This window comes from Petaurus breviceps, unplaced genomic scaffold, assembly GCF_028583685.1.
Source record: "Petaurus breviceps papuanus isolate PSGF00001 unplaced genomic scaffold, PetGlider_PUasm1.0 174, whole genome shotgun sequence".
Lineage (NCBI taxonomy): Eukaryota > Metazoa > Chordata > Mammalia > Diprotodontia > Petauridae > Petaurus > Petaurus breviceps.
Genome location: NW_027185761.1, coordinates 78,468,618 through 78,494,026, shown reverse-complemented (window position 1 = coordinate 78,494,026; position 25,409 = coordinate 78,468,618). Strand labels below are relative to the sequence as shown.

General features: G+C 54.1%; 1 protein-coding gene across 1 annotated transcript; it reads left to right on the top strand.

Moving 5' to 3' along the window:
• The first annotated feature begins 3 nt into the window (after positions 1–3).
• HEPACAM2 (HEPACAM family member 2) lies at positions 4–25,114 on the top strand. The gene is made up of 9 exons (XM_069084484.1): positions 4–131; positions 6,755–7,111; positions 7,645–7,929; positions 13,940–14,233; positions 20,581–20,700; positions 20,816–20,840; positions 20,928–20,965; positions 23,094–23,167; positions 23,628–25,114. Exons 1-9 carry the CDS (start codon positions 62–64, stop codon positions 23,742–23,744), a joined length of 1,380 nt encoding a protein of 459 aa, XP_068940585.1. The 5' UTR covers positions 4–61; the 3' UTR covers positions 23,745–25,114.
• The last annotated feature ends 295 nt before the right edge of the window (positions 25,115–25,409 follow it).

Sequence of the window (25,409 nt, the reverse complement as noted above, 5' to 3'; positions counted from 1 at the left end):
AGCTGTCAGCCGGGGAAGGGCCGTCGGGAGCGGGCCCCGCCACCCAGGGCCCTGCGCTGGCATGGAGCCCGCTGACCGCGCCGGGCGCCGGAGGGGCGCCCTGCACTGCCAGCTGTACTGCCTGCTTCTAGGTAAGCCCCTGGCCCCAGACTGCCTGCACCCGGGAGCCGGCCCTGCTGGTCTCCTGGTCCAGTTCCTAGGAGTCGGTGGAGTGGGCTGGAGCCCAACGGCCATTCTGGGAAGGAGGCCCCAGGGCTGGCCAGGAGACGGCCGCCCTGCTGGTCAGGGGCGTGGGGCTGGAGGCAGCAGGGGCCTCCCTCCCTGTCCCCCGCTCTTGCGGTCCGGCAGCCCCAAAGGGTGTCCACGTAAGGAAAGCAGCCCCCCTCCCACTGGAAAAAGACTGCTTCTTAGGGCCCCCGCTCTCTTTCCTAGAAGGGCTTTCTCACTTCCCCTTTGGCCATGACGGGCAGCCTCTCCTGGTCCCCTTTCCTCTCTGCTGCCTGGCATTTTCTTGCAACTCCCCAGCTGTCTTGGCCCCCCCAGGGTCCCCATTCTGGAAACGGAATGGACAAAGAAAGAAAGGCAGGGCCTGCCCACCTGTGACTTGGTGCTGGAGGCTTCTCCGATGGCCCAGTCAGGTTTCACCCCGGGACACCCAGGGGCCACTGGGCCCAGCCCTCTTTCACTGGTTTCTGGGATCAAGGTCAGCAGAGGGAAGCGTGGGCCCAAAAGGTGTCCTCAAAAGGCTGGGATCTCAGGTGGGACTTGGAGGAAGCTGGGGGAGGGAGAGTGTTCCAGGCACAGGGGACCCAGGGCTACAGGACCAAGGAGTCCCCACTGGGGAGGAGGCAGAAGACTGGAAAGAGCTGTGGACCTCTTTGAACACCAACCAGCATTTTGTATTTGATCTGAGGGCCACAGGGGATGGCTAAAAATGTAAGTGGGAGGTGAAGAGATGGCCACGGGCAGAATCTGATGGCTAAAAGGAAGATGGATAGGAGCAGGGAGAGACTTGGGGCCGGTAGTCCCCCCACCTCCCCAAGGCTTCTGCCCTAGTCCAGGTGTGAGGGGATGAAGGCCAGCACCAGGGGGTGGCCCTGTCGAGGAGAGAAGGGGGAGCACATTGGAGATGGGATGGGAGGTACTGAGGAGTCGGGGGATGAATCCTAGGTTGTGAGCCTGAGGCTGTGGAGCTAGAGGGAAGAGGGGTACAGGAGGGGTTGGATATGGTCGAGGTACAGTGTATGAGGGGACCTCAGTGGCCGCTGGGTGCCTTCAATCCAGAGCCAGAGCTGCCTCCCCGAAAGACTAGAAGGATTCCCCTAGCTAGAAGTGAGCTCTGCCCCCATGATCCCAAAGCGTTTCAGATGCCTCTTGGCTATCTGTCATATAGACAGCTGGGTTGGGATTCCGTATCTGGGCCTTGGAGAGGAGGCCCCTCCACCGTGCGGGCCTTGCTTGGCTCTGCTGCCCAGCCAGGTCTGGCTCTGAGCAGACGGGGGAGGGAGGACAGGACTGGTACTTATTAAGGGCTTACTAAGTGCCTAGTGTCTGCTTTATGAATACTGTCTCACTAAGTGCATTGGATGAAACCCACTCATTCTTCGGCTCTATTAGAGGCAACTAATAAAGAAAGTCCTTAACTCAGAGAAGGGCAGGGATGGAATATGAATTCTCCTATGCTTCATCCATTTGCAGGACATTAAAGTACCTCCTCCCACAAGGCATAAAATTCCTGCCCCAGGCCCCTAAAGCCAGGAGCGGGCTCTGCCTGGAGACCTCCTCAGGTCACAGCCCAGTCAAGCCATCAACAAATACTAAGTACCTACTGTGAGCGCTTGTTGGGCAGGCAGAAGTCCCCCACCCCCGCACAATTCAGACCCACAGACTCCACTTCCTCACCCCAAGATCATGATCTCTGGCCCTCTGTTGGCCTCCCCTTCCAGGAACAGGTCTGACGTGAATCTGATGGGCTGTGCTCAAAGAGGCTGCTGAGAAGCGCCTGACGCAGTCCCTAGAACTGCTGCCCCTGCCCCCTCCCCATCCGGGGTCCCAGGGCCCTGGCTGGCCTTCCCACGGGGACTGCGAGGTGGGGAACGGGGAGGTGCGGGGCGGTGAGGTGCACTCTGTAGGGGTGTGTGAGGCGGGGCAGGCAGCAAGGTTCGGGGCAGCAGAATCAGGGCAACTTGGGCCTTATGAAGCACACCCCTCCTCACCCCACCAGAGAGGTGCAGGGCTCAGCCCCTGATCTGGGAGGCCAGCGGGCGGGTTGGGCTCCAGGCGCCTTCTCTTTCAGTCCCCACCAGCCCAGCTCCAGGGTCTTAATTAGCTTTCTGAGCCCATCTCCCCCACCCCACCCCGGAGCTTGTTTTCTATCAACAGATGGGGAGCAGAGGACCGAGTATTTGGGGCCCCAGGTGCCCAGTGGTCACTTTGGGAGGGGCAGGTGATGAGGGGGCCCCTCACCGTGTTTCTAATTAACACAGGACTGTGGGGGCTCCCAGAGCTCTTTGTTTGCTGGAAAACAGGTGACCATGGGGCAGAGGACTTGGCCCCAAAGCTAGGCTCTAGCTGGGCAAGGGAGGGAGGGCCTACCACCCCACCACCCTACCCTGGCAGTGATCTGAAGGAGCTGGAGGTACCTGGCTGCCTGGCCCTGTCTTAGAAGATGAAGTCAGGCAGAGAGGGTGGCCAAATGGTTAGCCGGTTATCTGTGGGTCACTGGGGAGCCACACCCCTTTAGAGGGAACTCTGCACACCCAAGAGCCTGTAGTGGGAACCCAAAGGTGGGTCTCCCCTAGTGCTGGGGGCGGTGTCAGTGCAGGGAGCCCATCACGGGCAAGCCAGGATGCACTGGTCTCACTCTAAGTGATCTAGAACCCAGGCTTGCTTTGCCCCCTGCACAGTTCACTGATAGCTCCCCGGGAATCACAGCCTCAGCCTCAGCTGCCTGTCTCTGTCTCTCCTATAAATAGGGTGGGTGCCGAGTGCTGCCTGAGCTTGGACCTCGGAGGTTGCTCTTCCAATCTTTGTCCCCTGGGTTCTTGGCATCTCTGAGAGGAAATAGAGACCCCTGGCCACAGGTGGCAGTGACCGAGTTGGGCGCTTGGAATTCTTTATTCCCAGTGAAATCCATCCCAGCAGATAACTTGCTAATTTATTGCTGGGAAACATTTTAAAAGGGTATCTACAGAATTCGTTTTCTCATTATTTTGAAAAAGCCTATAATCAAATTAAATGTGATTGGATCAGATCCTGACGTGAAATCTGAGCTTCCTGTGGTGGGCACGTGTGGTCAGCGCTTAGGAGAGTGGTAGCTGTTGCTCAGCTCTGGCAGACTCTTGGGAACCCCACTGGGAACTGACTTGGCAGAGATACTTCAGTGTTTGCTACTTCCTTCTCCAGCTCATATTACAGATGAGGAAACTGAGGCCCACGGGGGTCACCCAGCTAGTAAGTGTATGAGGCCAGATCTGAGCTCAGGAAGATGATCCTGACTCCAGGCCTGGCAAACTCAAGAACACCCCTCTTCATCTTCATTGGCATTAAACAGTGGGGCCCACTCAGCCACCAGGCTTGTCAAGTGACAACCCTTTCAAAGTCCCCGCAGCAGACTGAGGCAGAGCTGGGTGCAGGTCTCCATCATCTGCCTTCCAGCCCTTGGGAGAGCTGGAGACTCAGTGATTAAGTCCATCATAGCAGATCTTTAGGTTGAACTTGAAGTTTCCTGGGAGGTGGTGGGATTATTAGCCCTGTTGTACAGAGTAGGCAGGGGAAGTGACTTACCTGGGGTCGCACAGCTAGGAAGAATCCAAGGCAGGATTTGAACCCAAGACTGTCCCATTCCAAGTCTTCTGTCTACCACACTAGCCAGCCCCCTGCTAAGTAAGCCTGCTGGTTCTGGGTGGCTCTGTGGAAGGCACAGCTGGCCAGCAGATCCTCCCCTCATCTCCAGACAGCTAATGGGCCACACCCTTAGACCTGATCACCAGCTAGGGCCAGTAGAATGAGCCTCTTCTGCTTCCTGCAGTTTTAATCAGATGAAAAGTTGCTAGCTAAGTCACTGTAGCCCAGAGCCCCCAGCGGGAAAAAATTCCCGATATTCAGGCAAAGGGTTTAGTCGGCCCCAATTTAAACATGTTTATCCCTTGCTGCACCCCCGCCCTACCAGCCTCTTCGTGTCTGAGGAGATGTAAAAGCCATGAGCCCAGGAGGCTGGTGTGTCCTTAAATGGACAGGCACCCGGGGACACAGTGGACGCAGCCAGTGGCTTCTTGGAGAGGGCCCGGGCCCTCCTCACCTTTCCCTTTTTGTCCCTCCACCTCAGCTGCTGCTCTGCCTGGCTCAGGGCTCAGCTCATTAGGTCAAGAATAGGGGTGGGAAGGCTGCTGCTGCCACCCCTGCCCCTGCACCTCTGAGGTGCCTACTCCTACCTCCAAAATCACCGGAGTCCCACCTAAGTCTTGGGGCTCTGAGGCCTATAGCCCATCTATCTCCCACCCTCACAGATGAGTCCTGGGTGCTAGAAAGAGGCACTATTTTCCCGCCTTGGAGTTCTAGGGGTGTCCCTGAGGGCTCAGGAATCACTCTGCTACAATCATCTTGAGGCCAGATTGCCTCCTCCCAAAATGAACTATTGAGAATCATTGGGACAGCCGAACCACAGGATAAACTCCAGCAGCTCCCTCTGGCCTCCAGGATCAGACACAAAATGCTTTCTTGGCCTTCAAAGCCCTCATAACACAGCTCTCTCCTCCCTTTCCAGTGACCTCCCAGCTGTTTCACAAACAAGACCCTCCATCTCTTTGCTCTGGGCATTTTCTCCCAGTCTCCCGGACCTGGAATGCTTTTTCTCCTCAATCCAACAAGTCCCACCTAAAATCCCACTTCTTTCAGGAAGCCTTCCCCCAGCCCTTTTCATTCTGGGGCCTATAGGGGGCTTGTTTGTACGTTTGTGTTTACCTTTTGTCTCCCCCATTAGATTGTAAGCTCCTTGAGGGCAGGGACTGTCTAGTCTCTTTCCATATCCCCAGCACTTAGCATGGGGCCTGACACACAGTAGACCCTTGACAAATATTGATTGATTGATTGACTAAGCAGTTTTTAGTAAGGGGTATTTACTATGGTGGTATAGCAAGAACTATTGGTACAAAATACTCCCCACAAAAGACCATGACACCTCCCCACGTAAGCGATGAGGCTCAGCCAACTTGGGGAGGGAGGAATATGACAGCGACCCTGTTATATCATCCTCTGCCTCATCCCCCTGAAGGCGGGGCCCATGAGACCACCCACACTCTGTGATCAGACCCCAAGGACACAAGCCGACAGAAATCCATGCTATGTGACTCTAATAAATGGGTTACACACAGGGCATAGCAAGCATCAATCTGGCCAGTCACTGGGCTTCTTCAAAACCTTCAGATGGTGTGAGGGCAGCCCAGCCCTTCAGGTCTGTTCATCCACCTGCCACCCAGCTCCCACCTGTGGCTCCTGGAAGTGTGTGTGTGTGTGTGTGTGTGTGTGTGTGTGTGTGTGTGTGTGTGTGTGGTGTGCACGGAGTGTTCAGGAAGGACATGCCCCTCTGCTGTGAGGGTGATTGAGCCCTTCAGGACTGCTCATCCACCTGCAGCCCAGCTCTCACCTGTGACCCCAAGAAACCGGAGCGTGCCAGCAACCACACCTGTCTCCATGCATGTGAGTGAAGATTCTGGCTCTCTCAAAGACACTTTTTCTGCCAAGTAGAGGAGGAGCTCCTTCACCTTCATCCCCACCCCCCGCGGCATCTTCTGATGGACCCTGGCTTCTCAAAGCATTTGTGAGGAGGAGTTAGGAGAAATGACAGTCGGGAAGCAGATGGCGACCATCAGGGTCTCCCTATTGTCTTCAGGATAAAACACCACTTCCTCCAGGCCCTTTGCCATCTGCTTCCCACTTCAGGGAGTCCTGCAGTCAAGCTCTCAGTCAGCCAACAAGCATTTATTAAGCGTTTACTGTGTGCCAGGCCATGTGCTAAGCCCCAGAAACATAAGGAAAGGCAAATGCATCCCTGCTGTCAGGGGAGGGATCTAAGAGTGTCGCTGACGTGGAAACGACGTAATTCTTAAAATACATGTTTTTGTATCCTCGGCCTTAATATCTGTTCCTTCTCCTTTGATGGGAACGAAGGCTTTTTCCAGTTTCCCAGACTTCCATGAGTTTGGTGCCTGACTTGGGGGAGGGAAGGAGTTCTCCTGGGGCACTGGCTTAAGACCACTTCAAATGAAATGCTGTTAAAGAAAAACAAAAAGGAAATGGATAGATTTGGGACCTGGCAGAAGAGCCAGGAGGGAGAACTGATCCCAGAGTCCAGGAAAGGAGGGAGGTGTCAGAAGACAGTCCCAGAGCTAGGAAAAGGCCATTCCAGTTCAGGTAATGCCAACTGCTAAGCACCCCATTCGCTTTGTCCCTGGAACAAATAGATGCCCTGATTCCTAGTCGTGCTCCCCATCAGCCGGTCAGCAGGCTGGAAGGACCCGTCCTGCTCTGACCCCACTGGGATGAACTCTGGCAAGTTTCCTCGCTAACATTTCTGCCTTTTTAGAAGGTGGATCAGCCTTCCCAAGGGTCCCTGCTTGGAGGGAGGCTGTGGCCAAGAATGCCCGGCTTTGCTCCTCATCGCGCTATGAAAGAAGAGCCAGGCACGCGCTGGGGCCCTCCATAGTGGCTCAGACACCCCCACTGACTGTGGTCTCTCTTTTCCCTTCTTCCACAGGCACCTGTTCAGGGCTGACTGTGAGCGTGCCCTCGGCCATAGTCCACGGCACCCGGGGTCAAGAGCTCTACCTTCCTGTGATATACAGCTTCCAGACCCCGGCCTCAGACGTCCAGATCATATGGCTGTTCCAGAGGCCTCAGACGACTCCCAAATACCTGCTGGGTTCCGTGAACAGATCCGTGGTCCCGGATCTGGAGTACCGGCACAAGTTCACCATGGTGCCGCCCAATGCATCCCTGCGCATCCATCCACTCCATTTCAGCGATGAGGGCACTTACATCGTCAAGGTCAATGTGAACATTCAGGGAAACGGGACCGTGTCTGCTCACCAGAAGATTCTCCTCACTGTGGACGGTGAGTGCCTTCCCGTGGGCACTGACCCCTCGAATCCCAGACTAGTGCGTCAGCACGGCCCCTGGCCCGCCTGGGGCTCACAAACCCATCCCCCTGCCCCTCGAGGACAGGCCAGCCCCTAGGCTGCTGGGCAGACCAGAGGCCTTCTCTCACCCAGAGCCCCACCCGTACTGGCTCTAGTAGTCAGGCAACATAAAGAATGATAATAATCGCTGCTAACATTTCCATAACTCCCATGACCTGCCAGGCACCGCTCTGGACACTTCACAGTCACCCTCTCATTTGATCCCAAAGCCACACTGCTAAGTAGGAGCTCTTACCATCCTCATTTTACGGGCAGGGACGAAAAGTGACTTACACAGGATCACACTGCTAGGCTGCATTTGGGCAGCTGCCAGAGGCTGGGGTTATGGGGGCTGGCCAGTGGACACACAGTCAATCCCCCAAACAGAAGTGGCGGAGCGAAGGCTGTGGAGTGATGGGCAAGGAAGCAGCGACAGATGCGGAGAGAACTCGCTCTCTTGGCCTTGCAGATCCCGTGACGGAAGCCACCGTGCACTTCCAGCCTTTGTCCGGAGCCGTGGAGAACGTGAGCAACCTGACGCTAACATGCATGGTGGCCACGGGCACTCGGGTCACATACCAGTGGCTGAAGGATGAGAGGCCGGTGCGGGCCAGCGCTACCTACAGCTTCTCTCTCAACAACAGCGTGCTCCACATGGCCCCTGTGACGAAAGCCGACGTGGGGAAATTCCGCTGCCTGGCAAAGAATGCCATCAGCGAGATGCAGAGTGAGGCCCTGGCACCCACCATCTACTGTAAGTGTTTTGCTTCTCAGAAGGAGGGGCAGGTCAGCTTCAGGGCCCAGGGAAGACCAGGCCCAGCTTCCTCTGACCCTTCCCACCTGTGGGGCCTGAAGCCAGGCTCCTCCCCTCTAATTTCCTCCTCTGTAAAATGGCAAGGTTGGAATCGATGGCCTCAGGGCTTCCTTCCATCTCTAGAATTTTGGTCCCATGATCTTCTGGGCAGGGTGGGCCTGGAGGGTCCTCCCTCCTCTCCACCTGTAGGATTCCAGCTCAGCCATTCAGTCCACACACCAAGGCTCCATCCTTCAGAAAGCTGGCTTTGATGCCCCACATTAGGACCCCAAGTTAGGCACCTTTGGACCTCCCTTCCCTGTCCCCCAGGATTCCACAGCATGTTGGTCTGCATCTTTCTGATGGACCCCGGCTTCTCAAAGTACAGGATACAAGTACAAGGAGAGAGTGTTCCAGGGACAGAGGTATCAAGTCAGGAACTGGGGAAGAGGGGATGCAGCATTCAGGGAAGTTTGACTGGAGAAATGAGCATGGCAGAATGGAGCCAGACTGCAAAGGTCTTTAGGTGTCAAATGATCCTGGAGGCCACAGCAGTTCATACTGAGTAAGGGAGGGAGACGCTTTTAGAAAATCTCTTTGGAGGCTAAATGGAGGATGGATGGAGTGGGGAGAGACTGGAGGCAGGAAGACTCTCCCCCCAACAGCTGCTTCAGTCATCCATTTGTGAGGTGATGAGGGCCTGCACTAAGGTGTGGGCAGGGTGAGAGGAGAAGGGGTCTAGAAGGAATATGCAAGACCAGGGACTATGTGAAGCGAATGATGAGGGAGGGCAGCATGAGCCACTGGGAACGGCTCCTGACCCTCGGCACAAGAGGCCGCCATGCCAAGTCTCTGTCTGCATGGATTCTGTAACGAGGCCACAGAGAGACTGGGCTGCACAGAGTGGGCAGAGGGAAGAAGGCTCAGGGCCTGCCCAGACGTCCAGAAGGCCTCGTCTGGCTGCCTCAGCAGTGCCCCTCAGAATCAGCAGCTACCTTGGGACTGGCCCTCTTGCCCCCGGTGTCATCAGAGGTCAACCTTGGGCTCAGGCCAGTTGGGAGAGAGTTGGTCCGACTTCTGGACAGATCTTCTGGGGTCATGAGGCCTTGTTATGAAAATAATAATCAATGATAATGGGGGTGTAAGACCCACCCTTCTCCCTGTAAAGGTGGTCCCATTTTGTAGATGGAGAAGTCAGTGCTGAGAGAAAGGAAGTCAGCCAGCCAGGGCCACAGGCTGCTCAGTGTCTCAGGTGGATTTCACGCCCCATAGATGTGTCTACCTCGTGGGCTCCACGTGCTGCCTTTATTGACTGCCCTCGAGGATGTTCCCTAGGAAGCAGCCCCAAGCCCCCTGGAGGTATACCTGGTCAGGGTGGTGTCAGCCCTGTGCTTGGCCTGAAGGGCCCGGGCCTCCCTAGGACTGGCTCTCTGGGGCACTCAGGCCTTCTCCCCAGTACCTTGAGTCCATCTTCTCAGACAACACTGGGATTCCCAGCAAGGTACTAGGCTGGCCCAGGAGGATCTGGAAGCTCATTGGGCAGAGCTGGTGTTGAGACCAAGCTTGGAGAAGGGTACCCTGATGGGGGGCTGACTGCCCCTCAGCCCCAGGCTCTCTCTGCAAGGTCCACAGGCTAAAGTGTGGCTAATTTCACCATCATTATCAGGCCTGTTGGCATCTTGACCTCAGATCACCCGACTTCCCTCTGTTCCCAGAGGTAATGTTACTTAGAATTATGAAAGTGCCTGACAGGGGGGGGACAGCCCCCTGGGGAGCATGGGCCTGCTGGGAAGGGCTCCAAGCGAAGTGAGTCCTTTGTCAGAGAGAAAAGCTGCTTCCTCAGTGCCTCCAGGCTGATGAATCACCTGTTCCCATTAACCATTGGTGACTTGGTGGGCACGGCCACCACCACCCTGATGGGAGCAGATGGCAGGCACGGAGTGCCTTAATCACCCGGAATTAGGGAGCAACATCTGCCCTATGGCAGCCCCAACCCATGTCCAGGACAGGGGCTGGCATCCAGCCAAGGCCCCTGGTCATCACGCGTCAGAAAAACAGGTCTGGGTTCGACCTTGTGTTGTCCCCACCAGGCCCCCTCCCACCAATGGAAACAAGGCAGCTGGGATCAACAGAGAGTGGGAGCTGCAATTCCAGGTGGGCACCGCTGGGAGGGATCAGGATGGGCCCCTGGGACAGAAGCATTCCAGGCTTTTCTGGAAGATGGAGGCCATGGAGCCAGCCTCTGTTGGACACAAGTTCCATTGGTGGAAATCTGCTGCCCCAGCTGAGAGCCGGGGAGTCTGCCTGCTCTCTGGACAGCACCAAACGTGGCATCCACTTGGGAAATCCTCTAACAGAAGATCTGGGTGGGGGCTTGTGGGCACAGGGACTCCTCAAATAGTGAGAAGGCATGGAGGGAAACAGATTCCAGGCACTGGGCAAGAGACCCCTCTGAGGCCCAGAACCTGGCACAGAGCTCATTGCCTTGAGAGAAAGAAGAAAAGATTGGTCTTATTTTTTTATCCCCAGGACAGATGCTGTGACTCTGACATCACAGGGTCAGATGTGCTCCCTGGGAGCAGGACTGACATAGAAGATGATGAATATGGGAAAATCAGGGGCCCAAATGGAGCTCTGTGTTGGGGGGGGGGGAGCAGAGGAAGACAGATCCCCAGGGGGAGGAGAAACCTCTGGCTTTTACTATAGAAATACAGAAGTTTTTGAGTTTTCATTTCTGTTGTTAGGATTATTAGTATTTAAATTTGTTTCCTCCTGAGGTCCTGAGCCCAGAGGACTCACTTTTTTCTTTGACCCTCTGTTCTGATCCTGGAATGTGATTCCAGGAAAATCTCAAAAACAAAGTTTAGGTCAGGCTAACACTTCCCAAAGGTAGAAGGCATGGTCCCCAGCTCCTGCCCAGGCACTCCCTATGAGTCGTGGGTGTGCAGAGACCTTCATTTCAACCTGCAGAAAATGCATGGCATGCTAAGTACTATCTCACAGATAGAGAAACAGAGCCCTGGAAGAGTCCATCCCCCCCCCCCAAAGGTCAATGTCTGTGGCTGCTGAACAAGCCAGATTCCCAGGTCCCAGCAGTACTCGGCCGAAGAGTTCTCCGAGGACGACAACGACACATCTCTCCTTGCCAACAAGCACACTGTTGAGGAATCTGGGTCCTCCCAGAGGCGGAGGCCCAACCACTCAGACTCAAGAATCTTCTCTAGTTGCCACTGACTTCTTTGGCTTTTCTATCACTTCATTTCCCTTCCCTTGTCCCAAGAGCCATTCTTTCTAACAAATGGTAAAAGGGACCAAAGATCAGTTCAGAAGAGCCGGACATCAGCCAAACTCAGGAAGTCCTGAACTCAGCAGTCCCCCATGAAACAGGGTCTCAGAGCTGGGACTTGCACAGTGATCTTCCTTCTCAGGCTAGAAGGGGAGATTCCAAAAGAACCCAGCCTGGAAAATTAGAGATCCCCAATGCCCCCTTCTCTACACAGGATGTGGGATTCAGGAGGAATCCTGAAGTATCCCCCATCACCACCACCACCCAGGCGCAGGAGCATATGCTGTCACACGCTTCTGCTGAAAGTTGCCAGGGAAGGGGGAGAAAGCCACTCTCTCCACCCACTTCTGCAGTCGCACTTGGTTCTGGAAGTCCAATGGGGAAAATGAGGGAAGCACCATCTTCTCACTCTTACAGATCACGGGGAAAGGGTCAGTCCTTGGGAGGCAGAGGAGTCCTCCCTTCATTCCCTCCCGAGGTAGCAAAGCACATGCCAACCTGCATGGGAGGTGCCCTCTCATCAAGGTGAACAGAGAACTGGCCATATCGATCAGTCTCCCAGTCACTCCTAATATACCAACAGCAAATTACCAAGACCGTCAGAACTGACCAGAGGGGCCAGTTTTCTCACCTCTGCTGTTCCTTGGAAAATCTTCTAATCCAACATCAAGGGCCCCACCATGAAGGGTCAGGAGGAAACTGGACAGCTTCTCCCATCACTCTCATCCAGGAGGATATTGTCTTATAAAACAGTATGGGGGGAGGGGGCAAGGAGGGTCCATGTAATCAGTTCAACCTGACCTACGTGAACCTCCTCCTCCTCCCACCAAACCGTCTCCCAGGCCACCAAAAAATGTTGTGCAATATTCCCTGGAAGAAAACCCAAATGCTTGTTCAATGTGACTTGAGTCACAAGTCTCAGATGGGGGACAGAAGGTGCTCACCAAAGGTGTGAAGGGGTCCAGCGCCGAGTTTAGGTGGAAAATGCTATAGCTGTGAGCCACCAAAGGAGACTAAGAAGGGGCAGGCAGACCAAGAGAGGGGGGAAGCAAGGGGGGAAGAGGGCGTCATGGAAATCCAGGGAGGACAGTGTCCATGAGGAGGTGATCAACAGCATCATACATAGACAGGTCCTCTCCCTTCTTTCTCCTTCCCTCTCTTTCTCCCCCCTTCTCTCTGTCTCTCTCCTCCCTCTCTCTATCCTTCTCTCCTTTTTCCTTCTCCTCTCTCTCTCTTTCTCCCCTCCGTCCCTCCTCTCTCTCCCTCCCTCTGTCTCTCTCCCTTCACCTCCCTCTGTCTTGTCTCTCCTTCCCTTCCCTCTTTCTCCCTCCTTTTCTCTCTCTCTCTCTCTCTCTCTCTCTCTCCGCCCCCTTCCCCTACTCTTCTGAAATTCCAGCTCCAAGCATCACTGTGTCCGTGGGCACTCTAGAGACACAGTTGGGATGGACAAGAGGTGGGGTCATCTTCCTGTCCTTCTTGGGGTGAGCAACTGAGCTCAGTCTGCCTTTGCCAGTCCTGAACTTTTTGCTCTGTCAGACCTGTGGACAGGTCACCGCAGTTCCTCGGGAGGGCCAAAGCCATTTGCCAACACTGGAATCAGTGGAGATCTCATTTCTCTGGCAGTACAGATGCTGAAAGGGGATCAGTCGACCTTGGGAAGGGGGCTTGGTTTTGTTTTCTGATTGTTTTCTGATTGTATTCAGGGGACAGCAGCTCAAACAGTGGTGGGTCCAAGGGGCTCCAGCAGCAGCCCCTCTGCTCTGCCTTCTCACCCCCAGGTTGCCAGCAGCTTTCAGCCAATAGAGATGATGGGTCATTCTGAGCGATGGGGTCAGGGGTGCTGCCTGAGACACATTCAGTGGATGTTCAGGGAGGGCTTGAACATTTCTCTCTTTCAGCATCCTTTATCTGGTAACTTTCCCTTCCGTCTTGCAGTTCCCTCCAGTGGTTATAATTTCCACATCTGGGGTGGCTTCTCTAGTCACCAAAGCCTCCTGTCCTCCAGCACTGGCTCAGAGTCTCTGACCTGAGAAAACCGGCCTGTGGTCTGCAGTTTAGACAGTGTGAATGAGAGACCCTTGCCAGGCGTACAGCGAGGATTTGGTATAAAATGCCCATGACGTACCTTCCTTTGATTCTGCCACAACCTGCCCTGGTACAGGGAGAATGAGCAGCCAGCTTGCCAAGAGCCAGCGCTGTCAGAGGGGTCATCCAGCCTGGCCCCTCTTACCAGTGAGGAAGCTGAGGTGGCATGGCTGAGTGGCAGTGAGCAGGACCTCCTGCCTCAGATGCTCGCCCTCTTCTTGGAGCCCCGCGCTTAGGGAGCCACTAGGGATGAAATCCAGCTCTCTCCCGAGCAACATCACTGTTCTAGCCAGTTCAGGGGAGAGTGGGGAAAGCAGACATGCAGCCACGAGGCAGCTGACTAGATGGTGCAGTGAGCAGAGCTTGGGGCCCGGTGTGGGAAGGACCTGAGTTCACAATCTGGCTTCCATTGCTTACTAGCTGTGTGACCCTGGGTAAGTCACTTAGCCTGTTTGCCTCAGTGTCTTCAACTGTAAAATGGAGATAATAGCAACCCCAGGGGTTTTCATGAGAATCAAACGAGCTCAAATCTGTACAGTGTTTGGCACAGTGCTTGGCATACAGGAGTGCTCTGCCTCTCCTCTGTTTTCCCTCTAACAGATGGACCTTACGGCCTCACGGTTAGTTCAGACCGAGGCCTGAGAGTGGGAGAGGTGTTCACTGTGGATCTCGGGGAGGCCATTCGGTTTGACTGCTCCGCGGACTCCAACCCCCCCAACCTTTACTTGTGGATTCAGCGGGACGACAATTCCAGCCAGGTGATCGAACACGGGCCCCATCTGGAGGTAGCTTCTGAGCACCTAGGCCAGAGCACAGATTACACGTGCTGTGCGTATAACAATGTCACAGGGCGGCGAGGAGAGGCGCGCTTCACCGTTATCATCACATCTCTAGGTAAGAGCCCCTGGGCCGGCCCGGGGAAGGTGCAAACGTCTCGGGGGCAGTCACATGCGTGGGCGCCACTCTGACCTCACATTCTCCATCCCCAACGGCTGTAGCAAGTGCAGAAGCACTGAACTTCAGAAGTGCTGAAGATCTGAACTCAGATCTTCTCACCTCTGATACGGGCGCTTGGAAGCTCGGGACGGCATAGTGGTCGGTCGGTCTCAGCCCACGTCCCGCTCTCTTATATGTCTGCGCTAGGAAGCAACGGTCCAGACTTGAAGCCAGGGTCACCTGAGTTCAGCTTGCAACCCAGGCATGTTACTAACAAACTCCCCGCGACTTGCATATTAACTCTTAGATGGGCTGGGGTCGGTCTGAGGGGGGCGGTTCCCACACTGGGCGCTCCTTCTCGTCAGCAGGTATCATTGCAAACAAAGATCAGTGCGCGGGTGGGTTCCAACAAGCGCTATGGAGAGACATTCCCGCAGTGGCCGGGCAGCCCATCCCACGTCTCTGGGCTGTCTTCTCCCCAAGAGCAGCAGGAGAAACCTCACCAGAGGCTTGGCCGAAATCTCTTGGGTTATCCGCCCAGCACCCCTGAACTGCATAGCGGGTGGGAAACCTTCCTCTCCCCAATATCCCGCCTTGCTCCCAGGACCAAACAGCCCATTCTGGAACTGGGAGAGCTTGTAACTGTTAGGAAAGTCTGCCAGGCAGCGCCACAGGGCACAGAGCGCTGGGCCTGGAATCGAGAAGCCTCATCTTCCTGAGTTCAAATCTGGCCTCAGACACTTCCTAACTGTGTGACCCTGAGCAAGTCTCTTCCCCTGTTTGCCTTAGTTTCCTCACCAGTCAAATGAGCAAGGAAAAGGAAATGGCAAACCCCTCCAGTATCTTTGCCAAGAAAACCTCCACAATGAGTGGGAAATGACTTTTTTTTTAACTGTTCAAAGATATTTTCTTTCTCTGTAACTTTAAAGCCTCCACCCATTGATGCTGATGCTGTTCTCTGGGGCTGACAGGGCAGGTTTAACAGGCCCTCTAGGCAATAGCTTTTCCTACAGGCTTCTCTTCTCCAGGACCAGCCCTCAGATCCATGAGGCAGCTCTCCTTCCATGCTCTCCAGTTTATCAGAGATGTCCTTCCCAAGACACACCCCCCCCCACTCCCCAGCCAGACACAGCACTTCATCCAGTGAGACTTTGGAGTGGGGGCTTTCAATGTGTGAAGTAGTCCAGGGCTGGAGAAGATTCCAAGCCCTGTAGAGGGTCCAGGAGGAAAGTCAGGAATGCATCCTAATGAGGAAAAAAGAATACTGTGCTGTCACTTTCTCTCTCTCCCAGAATGGTGGAGGAAGGGGTTCAGCATTAGGACAGACAAGTGCCTTAAGGACCCTCCCAAGGCTGGGGTTTTTCTCTGTGCTTCCCAACTGTTTCCAACCTTCTCTTCTCTGTGTTTAATGGATTTAGGGGCTTTTTCATCATCAGGAGTAAAATAAGCCCAAATGCAAATTCTAACCTGGTTTTATTTTCTTTGAATGAAAAATGATCAGTATCCACAGCTTGGGCCTCATTTCCCTTGCCTGCATGCTCTCCATTAATGTTTAGCCAAAGTATTTTCCTGATGGTTCAGGCTCCTCATATTTGATTAAGGTCTGATTACCAAGGACCCCGGGTGACTGCAGCCTTCATGTCAGACAGTCACCTTTTCGAGAAATCCAACAAACCTGTTTGACTTGTGCCCAGATCAGCCATCTGTGCTGATGGTAAACAAGAGCAGCAGGTGGGTGTGAGGGAGGGACTGGCAACTCCTGGAGCCATTTCACCAACAACAGCATCTGCAGAGCAAAGACTGGATGGTGGGCAAGGCCCTTCCTGGAAACACACTGAATCATTCAAGAAGCAGTTGTGAGGAGGCAGGGAAGGGACTGAGCACAAACAGTGCCAGAAGCGCTTTGCAAACATTGTCTGATTCCCATTTTACCGATAGGAAAGTTGAGGCCTATAGAGGTGCAGGGACTTGCTGGACGTCACCCCGCTTGTTGGTTTCCGGTCTCCCCAACTCCTGGGCCGGGGGTTGTGCACCGTGGAACCCTCTAGCTGCCTCTCATCAAACACGGATTTAGATTGTTCCAATCTAAGCACCCTGCTTAGAGAGAGGGGGCAGAGAAGAAGGGACAGTGCCATGCCAGGGCTCTGGAGATCGCCACCTTGCCTCCCTGACAAGACAACACTCACCAAGAGTGCGGCCCTGGGGCTCAGTGGCCCCAAGTGAGAGGGACGCACAGGCCCTTGGGGAGTGATGGCCCTGAGACCTCCCTCCGAGGCCTCCTCCTCCTCCTCTCCAGCTGGGCAACCCTGAGAGATACTTCCATTAACCAAAGTGACCAGAGACACTTCTGCCTTCTGACCATCAGCCTGCTCTGGCCCAGGGAGATCAGTCATGTCCCAGGGACTCTAGGGAGGAGTCCATAGGGACAGAGACTTCACCCTGTTTGCCTTAGTTTCTAATGACTAACACTAATGACAATGGTCAGTCTTTCAGGTAAGTCCAGAGGCTTTGGTGAAGGGCATTGTTAGTCACATCTCCAGAGGGCAGCCTTCCCCATGGACTCCTTTTATGGGCTGCTATATGCACCATGAGACGGCCATGGGGCTGTGACCTCCTCAGTGAGGGCCCTCCCCCATCTGTGACTCCTCTTCCTTCTGTGGGAGTCTAAGGAGGCCTTCCTTGAGGTCCTTTGGCTGCCCTCAGGTCTCAGTGGGGGAGGCCTCCACTCCCCACTCTGGTCCAGCTGCCCTTGCTGCCACTGCTTGCCCAGAGTTGTTTCCACCTCTTTCCCATCCTCAGGATCTCCCCCCTTCAGATTCTTCAGAGATCTTGATGTTCCGTGGCCTGCAGTCACCTAGCCTCACTGTGGAATTGTGAGTGTGAAAAGGCATCTCTGGAGGGCATCCTGGACTAGTCACCTGTTGGCCCAGTTCTTTGTCCTAGACCCATGTGCTGGCTGTCTGACAGCAGTTTGAAGCGGCGACAATAGGCGCTCTTCATCCATTTGGTCTTTCCCATGTGGATGATCAGGGTGGTGTTGTCTCATCTAGGAAGCTCCTTCGTGTGCCTGTGCTTGGGCCAGTCAGCAGCCAGGGGTGTCTGAAGGACCTCCCCCTCTCCCTCAGGGAAGCCTTCTTCCTCTGGACTCTTCTCTAGGCAGATGGGAGCAGACCCTTCTGGTGAGCTGATGACTGCCAGTCTGGTCTGTGCTGCCGCGTGTTTCAGAGTGTCTTGTGTGACTTTCAAATGTCGAGCCACCTCCACTAATCTCGTCATGGCCCTTCCCTGTTACACCCCTCGGCCAGCCGGTGTTCAGCTAGTCCGAGCCTTTGAAGTATCCATTCGCCTGTGCTGACCGGCACAGAACAGAGAGCATCCTGGAGGCCCTGACCGGCCCCTCTTCCCTTTGCAGAGGGGCATCTCCAGCCACGCTGTCTGGGAGGAGCTGCTGCCTACCATTCTCTGTCCTCACTGTGTGGTCAGCTGTGTCCTCCAGCCCAGAGTACTGCTGCCTCCTGCTGGAGTTCATGTGGACTGGTTTGGGGGTGATAAATGCTTGTTGACTGACTGACCAGCTGGAGGGTGAAGCAGCTCCCGTATGACTTGGAAATGCAGGCCACACTATGAGAGGCTCCCGAGGGCCCCTAGTCCTCATTTGCATGGGCTATTTAATTTTATTTGTTTAACTAAGGTCAAGCACAGAGTGCTTGCGCTGGGGACTTTGGAAAGTAGACCAGTCACTGCTGAGTGAGGGGGAAGGGCATAGCTTATTCTGAAGCCCCCAGGCAGATGGCGAGATAGAGACCTGGACCCTGCCAAACAGTAGGGCCAGCACTGCCCATCTGCAACTTGTGCTGACCCAGGTGGAAGCAGGGCCCCAGGAGGTTAAGCGCAATTTGGAAAGGTACTGCGGGGACAAGCTGAAAGGGAGCAGGCAGAGTGCAGTTCGAATCCTGCCAAGCCCACAATCCATTTTTACACTCTTGTCTCACCAAAGGGCCTTATGGAGCCCCAGCTCAGGGCACCTGGGGGCAGGGTTAACTCCAAGAGTGCACAGCCCTGGCTGGTGCCACGGACATCCTGGCCCACAACTCGGAGCCCGGGAAAGGAGCAAACACTCAGTGAGGAGGCAAGAAAGCCAAAGAAGGGAAGGGAAAACCTTGGGAGCCCAGGCATGGGCCCCAGGACAGGCCTGCCCCAGTGGACAAAAGACTCCTGTCCAGCACAGGCCCAGCTACTTCCAGAGCCTGCTGAAGCTTCTCAGGCAGCTGCACTGCCAGAGGCAACTCTAGATTACTGGACATGTCCCCAGGGCCTTTGGCAGTAAGAGAACAAGGAGCCCACTCAGAATCTCTGCTCTAATCTGTGTGCCTCAGACCAGAAGTGCTGCAGAACTTGGAGTAAGAGGACCTTGGACAACTCCGAGGCCCCCTGGGCCTCAATTTCCTCCTCTGTAAAATGAGCTGGTTAGATTTGATGGTCTCTGAAGTCCTATCCAGGAAGGGTCTGTGGAGAGAAGAGGGAGAGGGAGAAAGAGAGACAGAGACAGAGAGAGAGGAGAGGGGAGAAAAGAGAGGAGAGAGAGAAAAAATGTGGTCCTTGCCCTAGTGAGAGGGGCACCTCTCCACATTGCGAAGGACTCCTGTCCAACCCCAGCAAATGTTCAGGCCAGTGATATGTATAGAGTTTCCACAGAAAAATCTCTGCAACAGTTCTACCTGGGCCTGGCTATGAGGATATGGAAGGTTCTGGGTAAGGAGGCCAGCTGATACAACAACCCTGAGAGACAGGTACTGTTTTTGTCCTCATTTTACAGATGAGGAAACAGGGACAGACAGAGCACGCACTTGCCCAGGGTCACACAGCTAGGAAGTGCCTGAGGTCAGACTTGCACACAGGTCTCCCTCACTCCAGGCCTACTGCTCTATCCACTTCACCACCTAGAGAAGGCAACGTTGTTTGGAAGGTGTTGAGAGATCCATTCTCAAGACATCTAAAAGAGGGAAGGATAATAAGGAGTTTGGAAGCAATCTCAGACCTTATCATTACAAAAAATGGGTCCCCACCTCCCTAACGACAGACCTACTTTCCCCTCCTATGTAAAATTTCTGTGAGCCCCTCTCCCCCAATACCTTCATAGCTTAAACAAGGTATGAGAAGGAAGCAGACAGGCTTTTGTCAATGTGATTCTGTAGCAGGTCACATCTGGGAGCTCATACAATGGACTGAAACATGTGGAGAAAAAAGAGCTCACTGTTGACTTTCGAAAAGCATTTGACTCAGGAGAGGACAATGCTTCCCTACAGATTCTTCACCCACAAAGTGTCTCTGAAATCATACCAAGTGTCCTGAGGAATGCAGGCACAGAGCTTGTTCGGCTCGCTGGTCCTCTAGTGACTGATAGAAGCATAAGACCAATGGGGGCTGGTGAGAGGCAGGGGCATTCCCAGAAGGGCCCATGAGTCAGTCCTGAGAGGTCAGGGCTCTTCACCTGGCTCCATGGAGAGAGGTCAGGAGTCTGTGAAGCTGGGTGGAAAACAACTGCATCTTTATTTCCATTAACCTCTAGCTGCAATTTGCTGCTCCACTCAGCTCCTTAAAAACGAGCCTCTGAAGCTCTCTTGGGAAGCACATACACTAAAACTGGAACGATGCCAAGAAGGTCGGCCCCGGGCAAGGTGGCATGTAAATTCATCCATATTTTTATTTAAAGTGTGACTCTCAGAAGGGGTCCGTAGCTACACCCAACTGCCTGCTGAAGGTGTCCAGGACACAAAAAGTGGAGAAGGCTGCTGCAGATGGCCCGTGACCTTGCCTTGTAGTGTTCAGCTCCACAACATTGCAGAGCATTAAAATTTATTATCCTACCATCACTCAAAGGTTGGCTTAACCATGCTCATGAGAAAAAGCAAGTGGATGAAGACCAGGAGGCCCATTGTCTATCCAGTGAGAGCTGGGGAGACCCATGCACCTGTGTAGTGCATGGCCATTGTTGTGCATGTGCATTGTTGTGCATGTCCACTTGTGTTCATCTCTTGGACAGGCACTGCCGGCTGAGGAGCTGACCCAGGACTGAAAAGCAGGTAAATGGGCCCAAGGCATCTTGAAACGTGGGCTTGTCCTTTAACGCCAGAGCACTCCAAGAGGTGTTCTGGGTATAGCGCCTCGGTCTCCTCCATCCCGAGTTCTCAGCTGCACTGCCAGCTCCTCTGTTCTAGGCCCTCATCCCGCCTCAGTGTGGCTGCCCTCGGGCTGGGCTTTGTCACCAGAAGATACGAGTCCCTTTGCGTCCATTCTTTCCCCAGGACTGGAGAAGTTCACCGGCAAAGGGAAATCGTCCCTGGCCATCATCACGGGCATCTCTGTGTTCCTGATCATAGCCATGAGCAGCCTCTTCTTGTGGAAGAAGTGCCGACCCTATAAAAGTAGGTGTGAGGTTGGTTTTTTTGTTTTTGTTTTTGTTTTTTAAGAATTTCCTGCCTTTGTTGCTCATAGCAAATGTGACTCACTGTGTGCTCTCTGTCTCTCTCCTGGCCACAGCTATCCACCAGAAGCACACGGGCAGGTAAGGCCTGGGTCACGGTGGTCTTGGGCCAGAAGTGTATGGTCACCGTTACACCAAATCATGCATGTGTCTGTTTCTTTTCTTCAGACCAGAATCCGAATATGGGAAAGTGCAGACGTTTTCAGGTAACAAGCCACACAAGCCACTATAGATGGTTGGGGGTAGGGTTCTCTGGCCCCCGCAGACCCCAGAAAATGCCCCAGCCTCAGAGGAGAGGGCGAAGGGGGCTGCTGGCAGCTTCACTCTCCCGTCAACCCTTGGCACCATTCCCTGGCACTGTCTCTGTCACTCGGGGGCCTCGGGAGGGGACGGGGGCTTCCCGAGTCTGCTAGGAGGGTGTTGACCGTCTCCACTCAGAACGAGGAGCCTTTCCTGTTGGTTACACGGGGAGGAGCAGGGGCAGGTGAGAGGAGCTGGCCGTGCAGCTTGGGGCCTGGGTATCCCCCCCCCCAGCCTCTAAGGGCTCTGCATCTTAGCCTTGACTGTGTTTGGGTAAAGGGACACTCAGGAAGGGACAGTGTCAGATCTCCTAAGAGTTCTTGGGGGCATCTTCAGATCCAGTTAAATCTAATTAGACTGATATTAAGTGCTGACTGTGTGCAAGGCATACAAAGACAAACATGGGGCAGCCCCTCCCTGCAGGAAGTTCAGTCTCCCTGGGGTGAGGTCCCTCCTGCTCCCCCCGAGGCCCTGCTGGGGTGCCCTCCCTGCCCCCAGGGCCTTCTCCAGGGCATCAGTCGCTGGCTGGGATGCTCCTCCCTCCTCTCAGCCAGCCTTCATACCAGTAGAGCCTCATCAAGGGTTGGCATTTGCCCAAAAGTAGCTCAGTCATTCCTCAACATCCCAAGATTTGTCCCCACTCCACTCTGGGCACCCCCAGGGAGGGTCAAGACCTTCAGCATCGCCCTCACCATGGCCATGCCCATAAGGGGCTCCTGTCCTTCCATCTCTCCCTCTGCCTCAATGCTTCTCACTTTATTCTTGGTCCTCCCTGAAAACCCCAGCCCCAAACCAGCCCTGGAAGGACCCTGGGGTTGCCTGGTCCAAAACCACAGTCCTGCGTCTCTCTCCCCCTCATCCCATCCCTGAGTTTGTCTTGCCAAACACTGAATTACTGCCACCATCTTCTTCCTCCAGTCCTAGACTCACAACTCACTACAAATGCATCTTTTCATCTTCACTGGGCTCTCCTTGTCCCTCCCAGCAGAGGACTCTCTTCTGCTGTGGCCACTGCTCATTCAGCCTTTCCCTCCTTATTCCCACTTGGCAGGGTCCTTCTTCTTCCTTCCATGAGGTTCCTACCTCCCTTCACCCCTGGACATGTGGCCTCCTAACTGGCCTCCCGGCTTCCCGTCTCCTCTCCTTTCTTAGCTCTGCCTGTTGTGCCCCTGCCCAAATAGCTTCAGCAGTCCCATACCCTTTAGGATAAAACACAAATACCTTTGTCTGCTTTTTAAAGCTTTCCACTGTCTTCCTCCAAGCTGGTTTTTTCCAGATTTCCCCAGGATTTTCTTTCAGTCACTTGAGGTCCCAGCCAAAGTGTCTTGCTCCCTGAGCTCCCACTTCCGCATCTTTGCACATGCTGTGCACCAGCCATGGAATGCATGCCCTCCTCCCCTCTGCCGAGTAGAGATGCCACTTGCTGCTTACGGTCCTTTCAGCCTCATTCCTCAGCCCTCTTGTACACACGTGACATGCTCTTCCTCACCTGCTAGGCGCCATCTCCCGCCACTGGCCATCCCCCACACCTGCCCTCTCCTGCTAATGCCTCCCCCAAACAGTTCACCTAGCATTTGTATGAATTTACAGATGTGCGGGTTGTATCCCCCAGTAAGGGAGACGAGAGCTCCTCGCATTCCTATAGCACTCGGCACGCGTTTTCTAGCTGATCCTCACAGTGAACTTATCCGGGTCATCGCTGTCCACGTTTCCTAGATAAAGAGCCTCCCAGTGGCCACACAGTTGGTCGGCATCAGGGGTAGGATTTGAGCCCAGGTCCTGATTCGAGGGCTGGTACACTGACCACTACTCCACACTGCCTCCTCTAGAAAGGCAGGGCCTGCACCAGGTATACAGGAAGCACTGAATAACTGGCTTCCTGATCTGCCATAGTGAGTGCTCTCATTTTCACCCTTCCCTCAGTCACCTAACTCTGTCCTTAGTACCCCCCAATAGAATGAAAGCACCTAGAGGGCAGGGGCATCCTGCACACAGCAGGTCCTTAATCAGGGCTTGATGAATTGTCTCTTTCAGGCCATGAAGATGCCCTGGCTGACTTTGGTATCTATGAATTTGTTGCCTTTCCAGAGCCTTCCGCTGCTCCCAGGGTGCGTGTGCAGGAACACATGGGGGGCGGGGAGGGCCCAGGAGGGCAGGGGAAGGAGGGAGGGAGGGAGGGCAGAGTCATACCTGCCTTTACTCCTCCCTGGCAATGAGCAGAGAGATGGAGCTGGGCACAAACAGAGGTCTTTCACACCTTTGAGGGCAGCCTGGAGACAGAGGCTCTGGCTGGTGGCTGGGCTCCCCCAGTCTGGGTCAGGCCAGGTCTGACCTCCCTAGATGCCCCCAGGGGCACGTCCCCCATAAGGATCCCAGGTGCCAGTCATGAGCACAGCAGCCAGCCAGGACCAGCAAGCGGCCCCTCATGGTGTCTGGCACCATTAGACATTGGGCATGGTCTTGGCCTGCTGGGCTGCTGATCATCCACCCCCTGCCTGTGCAATGATGCCTATAGCTGGCCCGCTGCAAGAGATTACTAAATGTTTCCCCTATTGATCTATCTTCTAGATACCCAGCAGGCCTGTGTGTGGCTCTGAGTGGGGCCTCAGGCAGGAGGTCCATGGCACAATTTATGAAGTTATCCAGCATGTTCCTGAGCAGGAGCAGCGAGACCATCCAGAGTAACTGGGAGCCAAGATCTAGTCAAAAAAAGCAGCCACTGCCCATAGCCATCACTTGCCTCAGGAAATCATTTCTTGTTAGGGGCACACCCCAGCCATCCCACGAGGGGGAAACCAGTGAGAATAGCTTTGGGGCATTCAAGGCCATATACCTCACCCCTAGACTCCACCACCCTTGTCTCCATTCTCCTGAATGGGACATCCTGGAGTAGGCCAGACTCATCTGTCCCCCATCTACACTGGGTGGAGACACAGTCATCATGCCTGTCATGCCCCTTGCTTTGAGGTTCACTTGTGCTGAGTAATCCATGCCTGGAAATGCCAGGGGAGTGGACTGCTAGTCTCTTCCCGTGTTAAGAGACTTGAGAATTTTAGCATGGCGGGGGGGGGGGGGGCAGGGACCCATCACTGTAAGGTGGGAAGGAGAAACTTCTTCATTGTCCCCAGGTCACAGATACCATCCTCTATAGCAAGAAAGCTTTCAGCAGGGCAGTACCACCTGGATTGGCTCCTGAGCCCCAGCCCTAACCCAAGGTGGCTGACAGCCCCTGATCCTTCAGGGCTGCCTCCTTCCTGGAAGTCCCCCTCACTCACCCTCCCTACACATTCTTCCTTCTTCTTTCCTTTTTCTTGCTGCCCTAAGAAGCTGTTCCTGTTGCCTGAGAGAATATTGGAGTGACAGCTCTCTTGCACCACTCCACTTGTCGCTACCAGTGATTCACATGGAGAACCAGGGAAAATATAGCCAGTGATTATTAAGTCTTGTGTAAAAAAAATCAAGGCCGACATTTAAGACTGCTGCCTGTGTTTTCCTCACCCTGGCCAATTAAAAGTCATCGTTTCCAAAGAGAAAAGAAGTTGGAGAAGTCAAGAAGGTTCCTAATAATGGGATTTGCATGTGTGGACCTCAGTTTAAAACTTAGAAATGAGAGCTTCTGGCCAGGAAGAGGAAGTGCCTAAAAGGGGCTGGTTAAGATAGATCTCCCTGGAGTCCTGCACATCCAATCTGGCTCCAGGGCTTTGCAGTGAAGACTGAAGGTTATGCTTGTCTGCACATACATCCCAAGGGAAACCTGTTTATCCTTCCTTCCTTTGAATTCCTTCATGGGAACCTGAAGCCTGTTCCTCTGGGCACAGGGAAATTCCATTTACCTTTTCTGTTGTGTCATTTTAAATGTTTGGTTATCTTTATTGACATCACACTGATGGTGTCCTTATTGGGAATGCAGTAAGAAGGAGGCAGCTGAAGGGGGAACATCCCCAGAGAAAAGATTAAGACAGATCTAACCCTGATGTTTTTTTGTCAAAAGTTCTGTCTCTGGTTGGGGGCTTAGAGCTAAAAAAAGAAAAAGAGAATTAAATATCTTTGACACCTCTTCCCAGAGTGGAGAAAGACCATTTTTACTGGGAGCTCCCTCTGGAAAATTAGGAGAAGAGTAAGGTGGCAGATAGGAGTTTCTGAATAGCCCTGCTCACTGCTACTTCATGAGAAGAAGTCTAGGAACCTGAGGAGAGCTCTATGTTAAGGAGGATTAATGAAGGGAAAACAGAAGTAACAGTATCGCGGGAATGGATTGTAGACCGCATAGGCAGAAGGAGGAACTAGATGAGCTCAGAAAGCAGAACAACTCTGGTACAGAGCCATGGTGGTGACTGGACACATCTATTA